At 47.5% G+C, this 7,636-nt stretch overlaps 1 protein-coding gene across 1 annotated transcript in view; it reads right to left on the bottom strand.

The window, feature by feature from the left end:
* The window catches only part of SLC22A15 (solute carrier family 22 member 15), a 34,991-nt gene extending 29,904 nt beyond the window's left edge, over positions 1-5,087 (bottom strand). The window contains exons 1-2 of the mRNA XM_019526668.1: positions 5,064-5,087; positions 4,609-4,821 (exon numbers count right to left, since the gene is read on the bottom strand). Coding sequence (XP_019382213.1) covers positions 4,609-4,821; positions 5,064-5,087 — 237 coding nt within the window. The remainder of the gene's footprint in view (positions 1-4,608; positions 4,822-5,063) is intronic.
* Between the last annotated feature and the right edge of the window lie 2,549 nt (positions 5,088-7,636).

Raw genomic sequence — 7,636 nt, 5'->3', positions numbered from 1 at the left:
CACACAGAAAGGGGTGGGTGGGTGGGGGCGTGTGTGCGTGTACCCCGCCATACCTTTAAAATGCATTACATTATGACCTTAAAGATGGTAAAGCAAGTATTATATTCCAGTGATATAAAGATTTCATTTCTCTGACTACAAGAAATCTACTACCTTATAAGCAGTATGGCAATTCAAAACCCATCAGAGGCCTGGATTTTTCACAGGTGACATTTTCAGTACTCATTATTTCACACCTGAAAGAGGGCCCAACTCTCACACTGCAGTTGCTCTAAAATGTCTGTAAGTCAGGCTCCTTTATGATGCTGCAGGTTGGACATCCCCCCAAAATAAATCACAACAATTTTGAAAAATCTAAACCTTTATATCCTACCCTCTGATTCTTTGTGTTCAAATTCACTGTACTGCCCTAGTGGACTCTAAAAGAACTGTTAAATTAACCAACACTGAAGCACTGTCTCTGTCTTCTTTGCCTCTGTCTTCCTCAGTAAGGACCAGAACTGCCACCTCCCTGCTGGGCCCCCTTTGGGCCCCGGGGGAGGCTCACCTGGGCCTAGAGTGAGTGAGGATTTAGTTAGGGAGCTTCTGGAGGGGCTGGACATTTTTAAGTCAGCCGGCCCAGATGATCTTCACCCTAGAGTCCTGAAGGAACTCGCTGGGGTCATTGCAAGTCCCCTGGCGCAGCTTTATGAACACTCGTGGTGCTCTGGAGAGGTGCCGGAGGACTGGAAGAGGGCCAACGTGGTTCCCATCTTCAAAAAGGGGAGGAAAGAGGACCCGGGGAACTACAGGCCAGTCAGCCTTACCTCGATCCTGGGCAAGCTGTTCGAGAAAATTATTCTGGCACGCATCCAGGAGGGGCCAGCAGGGAACGGCATGCTCAGGGGCAACCAGCATGGGTTCATCAGCGGCAGGTCCTGTCAGACCAACCTGGTGGCCTTTTACGACCAGGTCACTAAATCATTGGATGCAGGGGTGGCAGTGGATATAGTTTTCCTAGACTTCAGGAAGGCTTTTGATACTGTCTCTCACCCCATTCTCATTAGGAAGCTGGGGGACTGTGGCGTAGACACCCATACAGTCCAATGGGTCGCCAACTGGTTAGAGAGTCGCACCCAGAGGGTGGTAGTGGATGGGTCCTTCTCGACCTGGAAGGACGTGGGAAGTGGGGTCCCACAGGGCTCGGTCCTTGGGCCTGCACTGTTCAATATCTTCATCAGTGATTTGGACGAGGGGGTGCAAAGCACCCTGTTCAAGTTTGCTGATGACACTAAGATGTGGGGGGATGTGGGCACAATAGAGGGGAGCAACAGGCTACAGTTGGACCTAGATAGGTTACAAGGATGGGCGGAGGAGAACAGGATGGGGTTTAACACAGACAAGTGTAAGGTGATGCACCTGGGGAGGAACAATCGGCACCATACATACAGGCTGGGGAACTCCCCTCTTGTCAGCACGGAGGTGGAAAAGGATCTGGGAGTCATTATTGACTCCAAGATGAACATGAGTCGGCAATGTGGGGAGGCGGCTAGGAAGGCCAACTGCACCTTGTCGTGCATCCACAGATGCATCTCGAGCAGGTCCAAGGAGGTGATCCTCCCCCTCTATGCGGCACTGGTCAGGCCGCAGCTGGAGTACTGCGTCCAGTTCTGGGCGCCGCACTTTAAGAGGGATGTGGACAGCATCGAGAGGGTCCAGAGGAGGGCCACTCGTATGATCAAGGGACAGCAGGGTAGGTCCTATGAGGAAAGGTTGCGGGACCTGAACCTGTTCAGCCTTCAAAAGAGAAGGCTGAGGGGGGATCTTGTGGCCTGTTATAAACTGGTTAGGGGGGATCAGCAGGCGCTGGGGGAGTCCCTGTTCCCCCGAGCGCCGCAAGGAGTGACCAGGAACAATGGTCACAAGCTGGCGGAGGGAAGGTTTAAGTTGGACATCAGGAGGCGCTACTTCACGGTCAGGGCGGCTAGGGTCTGGAACCAGCTTCCAAGTGAGGTGGTGCAGGCTCCCACCCTGGGGGTTTTTAAGAGGAGGTTGGATGACCACCTTACTGGGGTCGTTTGACCCCAGTGCTCTTCCTGCCATGGCAGGGGGTCGGACTAGATGATCTGCTCAGGTCCCTTCTGACCCTAGAAACTATGAAACTGTGGATTCTTGTTGAGTGAATTTGTGTTGTAAAGTTTGCACCAAATTCTGAAGTTCTCCAAAATGCAAGGTATGTAGATCTGAAGTCTCTGTGTAGGTATTTTTGTATTTTATTTTATTAATATATTTATTCTTTGTTTTCATTATGAAATAAATTAATTGTAAAACCCATAACTTAAAACAAGATTCAGTGCACAGAGCTCCTCAGGGGTCCAGAAATTTGATGGTGAAGGAGGGGTGCTGCAATCTGTCATGCTGCCAAATTTCTGGCTCTGCAGACCAGCTCTGTGCACTGGATGAATTGGGCACTCCTGACCTAAGGCACTGCCTGGAGAAATACACAAAAATACCCTGAATTCTTCACTCTTGTTTTTAAGCTTAATGATATGTTACATTAGAAAAACAAAATGTCTACTGAGGATTTTAAAATGTTAAAGTTACTTTGCTTAAATTATACACTAAAAAGTCACATTCAACCACTTTTTGAAGTTAGAGCTACATCAAGGGTGTCCACAGTTGCATCATATTCTCATTTTCACTTTCCATTCATTTTTTTGCCCTGTGCTATAGAACAGAGGGGGTCAACCTGCAACACGGGTGCTGCAAGTGGCACATGCAGTTTCTGTGTGGCATAAGGCAGACTCGGGAGGGAACAAGCAGCACAGCAGCAGATCAGGCAGGAAGCAGAAGGCAAAGCAATGGATCAGAAAAAAGGAATAGGAGACAAAGCAGAAAGCAGAGCAGGTAGGCGAAAGAGACCAGAGTGGCAACTGGGAAAGGTGCAAGACTAGTTAGTGGCACATTTGCTAAAAAAGTTGGCCCCTACTGCTAAAGGGGATGTGTGAGAGCACAGAGAATGTCTGCTGACCACATCGGGTCAGTAATTGTTAAAACGGAAAGGTTTTATTTACATGCTTATAAATAACCAAGTCAGAATTATTTACAGGGCAAGCTGAAGCTAAATGAATGTTTCAGGAAACTGAATGTGAATCTGTGAGTGCTAAGCAGGAGTTGACTCAAATGCACAGGCATTCAAAATGTTACATTTATACCAAGTGCACTCAGAATGGACCCACGTAGATTGTAATTCAGCATTAACATGCACCAGAGGCCTAGCTCCAAGGAACCTCAGGCACTACTCATCCCCCATTACAGCCTGATGGTGGAGTAGCTTAGATGTACTCTACATCAGCGGTTGTCAAAGGGGGGTACACGTACTCCTAGGGGTACTTGGAAAGGTCGTTGGGGGAATGTGTGGGTGGTGGGGGACAGAGTGTTGCCACCCACAATCCTACCTCCTGGGAGCAGGGCCAGGGGTGGGGGGACAGCAGAGCCCCTCTGCCAGCCGCACAGATGCCACCCAACTGACTGGATGTGGGGGGAAGGGAAGAGCTCACATGTGGTGGCCACCATCATCCATCACCTTGCACTGCCACAGCACACTGCTTTTCCATAGGTGGTCTTACATGCAGCTCTGTGGGCTGCTGACTGGCAGCATGTGATTGGCTGGGTGCAAGGCCTCAGCAGCCTGCAGAGCCATGCATGCAACCACTCGTGGGAAAGTGGGGTGTGGCAGTGGCGTCGGACAGTTGGTGGTGGTGGCAGCGGCTGCATGCAAGCTCCCCCGCCCCACCTCGGCCACTGCCACCAGAAGGGGTACACCTCTTAATATAAAGCACTCTACATAGGGCTACCCCTAAGGACCACCCAGAAGCTGCAGCTGGTACAGAATGCAGTAGCTTACTTTCTGACAGGTGCAAGTTGCCAGGAGGACATAACTCCAATGAGTCCAGAGTCTGCACTGGCTTCCAGTAGCTTTCTAGGCATGATGCTAAGTGCTAGATTTGACCTATAAAGGCCCAAGTAGCCTGGTTCCTACATACCTAAGGGACTGCCTTTTCCCTTATGCCCCATCTCGATCACTAAGGTCAGCCATGAGTAGCCTCCTGCAAATACCTGTATGCCAAGTTTACTTGGCAAAAACAACTGGGAGGTCAACCTCAGTAGCAGCTCCTATGCTCTGGAATACCCACCCCCTTGTGGCCCACCAGAGCCTGTGCCTACATAGCTTTATAGAGATTTGGCCCCACCATGAGAATGACAAAAGCTGTATAAGAACAAACCCCCCCATGCAGGACTTGGAACCCAGTAAAGAAACCAGTGCTTTTCTTCTACTCCAGTCCAATCTTAGAAAGTTGCAACAGCTCTTAATATACAACTCCCATGCAGCTAAGCTATTTTAAAGTTTTGGAGGAAAGCCAGGTGAACAAGATCTACACAGATAAACAAGGCTGGGTCCCTGTTGGCAGGTGCATATTTGAATAGATAACCTGTATATTTCCAAAGCAAAACATTCATTGATTTGGAACACAAGAAGGTGGTACAACCAGACCTCCCTTCCCCCATCCACACTGCATGAGACGTTTTACTCCTGCACCGGGCTGAAAAACACAAATTCATTACTACCTCTGAGGCTATGGATGTGAAGCTGCTGCTGAAGTGTACGTGCTTATGAACTTCGCTCCCATTGGCTCTCAGGAGCCATTCCCCAAAGGCTCTTCCTTCACTAGTTGACTGGTTGCTATGGCTTTGATTAGCTGAGAGCTCTTCAAGGTCCCAGTGGTAGGGAGGTGTTGCCCCGACAAGCGCAATGAGGATTGCTTCTGTGGCTACGTAGAGCTGAAAGAAAAAACACAGGCAAATCAAAAAAGGCTGTCCACACACTGAAACAGCAATATTTCACCTGCATCTATATCCAGTAAATATTAAACTCATTTCCATTGCTTTACATTCCCTAGTGCTACTGATAGATGCTCCAAGTAATCTTACTGAATCTTACACAAGGAGGTTTCAAGATTCCAGCTCAGTGATTTTTAAGCTTTTAGACCGTCGATCACTTAAGAGAAACCCTCTTCTCCCACCCTCAGAATCTCAATCCCAACCATGACAAACAACTTCTCATATATCTGAGTGCTGTATTAGAACACTGTTAAGGAAATAAGATAAAAACTCCTGAAAGGAGCAAGGTTACGATCCTATCCCCATCTCTCTTTGCTTTACACCTGTGCCATTCATACCTGCTTGGGTGACAGAGTTGGCTATGTGAAACAGTTCTCTCCTGCACTGCCCAAAGCTGACGCCCTCCATCCCCAACACTGATCTCTAAGCTGTAAACAGACATCTAATTTGAGATGATCCTGACTGCCCTCGGTTTTGACCTGAATCAAAACACGAGCAGCACAGCTTCCAAACTTCATTGCTGCTCCTCTACCAGTAGGTGGACAGTGAGAGCACACAGACTGACAGGCTTGTCCCTGGAATAACTCACAATTAACTTGAATGACCAACCACAATTAAATTAGAGGAAGACAGCAATGTCTTGGAAAAATTTAATTTTTTTCTCCCATACTTCACAGATACTTAAAGCAAGACAACGGACTTGTCTATAGGATCATGGGACAAAAGGCTTTCTTCCCTGGGAAAATGCCACCTCTTACAGCCTCAAGGTTCCCTTGAAGTTTAATTCTGTTTGCTGTCTTTCTAGTGTCAATGTGTTCTGTGCCCATATTTTACACTGATACACACCTACAGCACAGACATGAGGCAGAATCAAACAGAGAGTTTATTTAGTAAAATCACACAGGAAATCGAGAGTTTCACTATGAACTACAGCAGGGAATACTGCTGCTTGAGACCTAATAAGTCTGTCATCATTGACAGAAGAAGGTCTAGAGACCACCAGCCTAAAAGCCCAATGTGCTATCTACAGTGGAATGTATGTGGCATTTTAGCAGCAAAGGGCTTTGCCTAGGCACCAGGGAGAAGTGACAGCTGAGACTTTGGCATGGGCGGGCTGAAAGCAGCCCATGCTTGAAGCTAAGATCTGCTAAAGCAGTCTCCTGATACAAAACATTGCTGACCTCTGGTTTAGACTACGGCTTGAGAACCATTATTCTAGATTCATTTAAAAATAATAAGCCCATTACTTCTCCCAAAAGGAAACTAGAAAAAACTAAGGAAAGTTGTGACACCACATCAGGGATGCTCAACCTTTTTGGCTAGTGAGCTGGCTAGACAGTGCCCAGGCCAGCTGCAGGCTGGATCCAGTTGATGATCCCAATCCAACACAGCAATCACAGCAGGGCCCCATCTGGCTGAGAAGGGGGCAGTAGGTATCCCAACTGCAACCTGGCAGGGGGCACAGCTCAGCCCCATGGGGGAAAGAGGCATGGCTCAGCCCCAACCCAGCCCCAAAGGGGGAAGGGGCATGGCCCAGTTGCAACCCAGTCCCATGGGGGGTGGGGGGGAAGGGGCCTTGACCTAGCCCTGCAAGGGAGAAAAGGGTAGGGCCCAGCTCCATCCAGCCATGGACATGTGGGAGGTGATGTGACTTGACCCCAACCTGCTGCACAGGGCTTGGGGTTTGGGAATTTAACAGTGGGGGAGGGTGGCCATATTTATTCCACCTCTCCCTCACTGCCAAATTTCCCAATCTGTGGGGAGCTCCACTGGCCAGATATCCATGGCGCCACAGACCATATCTGGCCTGTGGGCCAGAAGTTGAGTACCCCTGCACAATATGTTACGTCTCCTTGGTCTGCTGGATTGTGTATTCTTATTTAAATGCCACCAAATAAGATTAGTCTGTATAAAACAACTGAGAACTCAGAGCCGCATGTAATTCCGACATACAGTTACTACAAGGTTGACAGCAAGAATCCTTGAGTTATTTATGGTATATTAAAATGTGTTCCTCCATCCTGTCATTCCTTCTATCAAACCCAGAGTGCTCGAAAAGATTACCCATTCCCAAACTGATGATTTAAAAAATATTTAGAAAGCTAGCGCTCCTTCCAAAATGTTTTTTTCCCTTAAAACAAGTTATTTAAAAATTGAAAAACATATAAAGAGAAACATGTGTTCCATCAATGACGCCATTGTAGAAGGGAAGCTTTTAAAACAGACCTCATTAATTAAAAAGAGAAATTCCTCATTTGGAGAAGAGGGAACAGGAAGCACCACTTACTGAAAAGAGCGAAGGAGTGAGAAGCTAAGGAAGCAGTGCTTGCTAGGAGCCAAGGGTGTAGCATTTTTCCACAGTACCAACTGGATGACTAAGTTCTCCAAAATTTGAGAAATCAAAATCACCACGCAGTTTTAAGTCAGTAACTATCCAATACCCCTGCACTGTGACTGGCTCCGATGATTCCATTTCAGTATTAAGTGAGAACATCCTCATCTTTATCTTGCACTACAATCGTCAGATTTTTAAGTAGTTCAGGAGATAAGTGGATTTTTTCACGGTTTTTGCTTTAGGGAGGGGAGGAGGGGTGGGGAAAAACACCACCACATTCCTTCCATCTTCAGTTTTCCTTTAAAAGAAATCCACTGAAAAACTGCATAGGAAATCCACTGAAACCATATAGGACTTTCATCCAAACAACGTATAGGTGAAAGTATAGAAAGAGATGAGACGTGTTTTGCTGGAAAGATT

The sequence above is a fragment of the Gavialis gangeticus genome, unplaced genomic scaffold, assembly GCF_001723915.1.
Source record: "Gavialis gangeticus isolate Ggan-Ray unplaced genomic scaffold, GavGan_comp1, whole genome shotgun sequence".
In the NCBI taxonomy this organism is placed as follows: domain Eukaryota; kingdom Metazoa; phylum Chordata; order Crocodylia; family Gavialidae; genus Gavialis; species Gavialis gangeticus.
The sequence above is the reverse complement of the archived record's forward strand: the minus strand, read 5'-3'. Positions and strand labels throughout refer to the sequence as shown.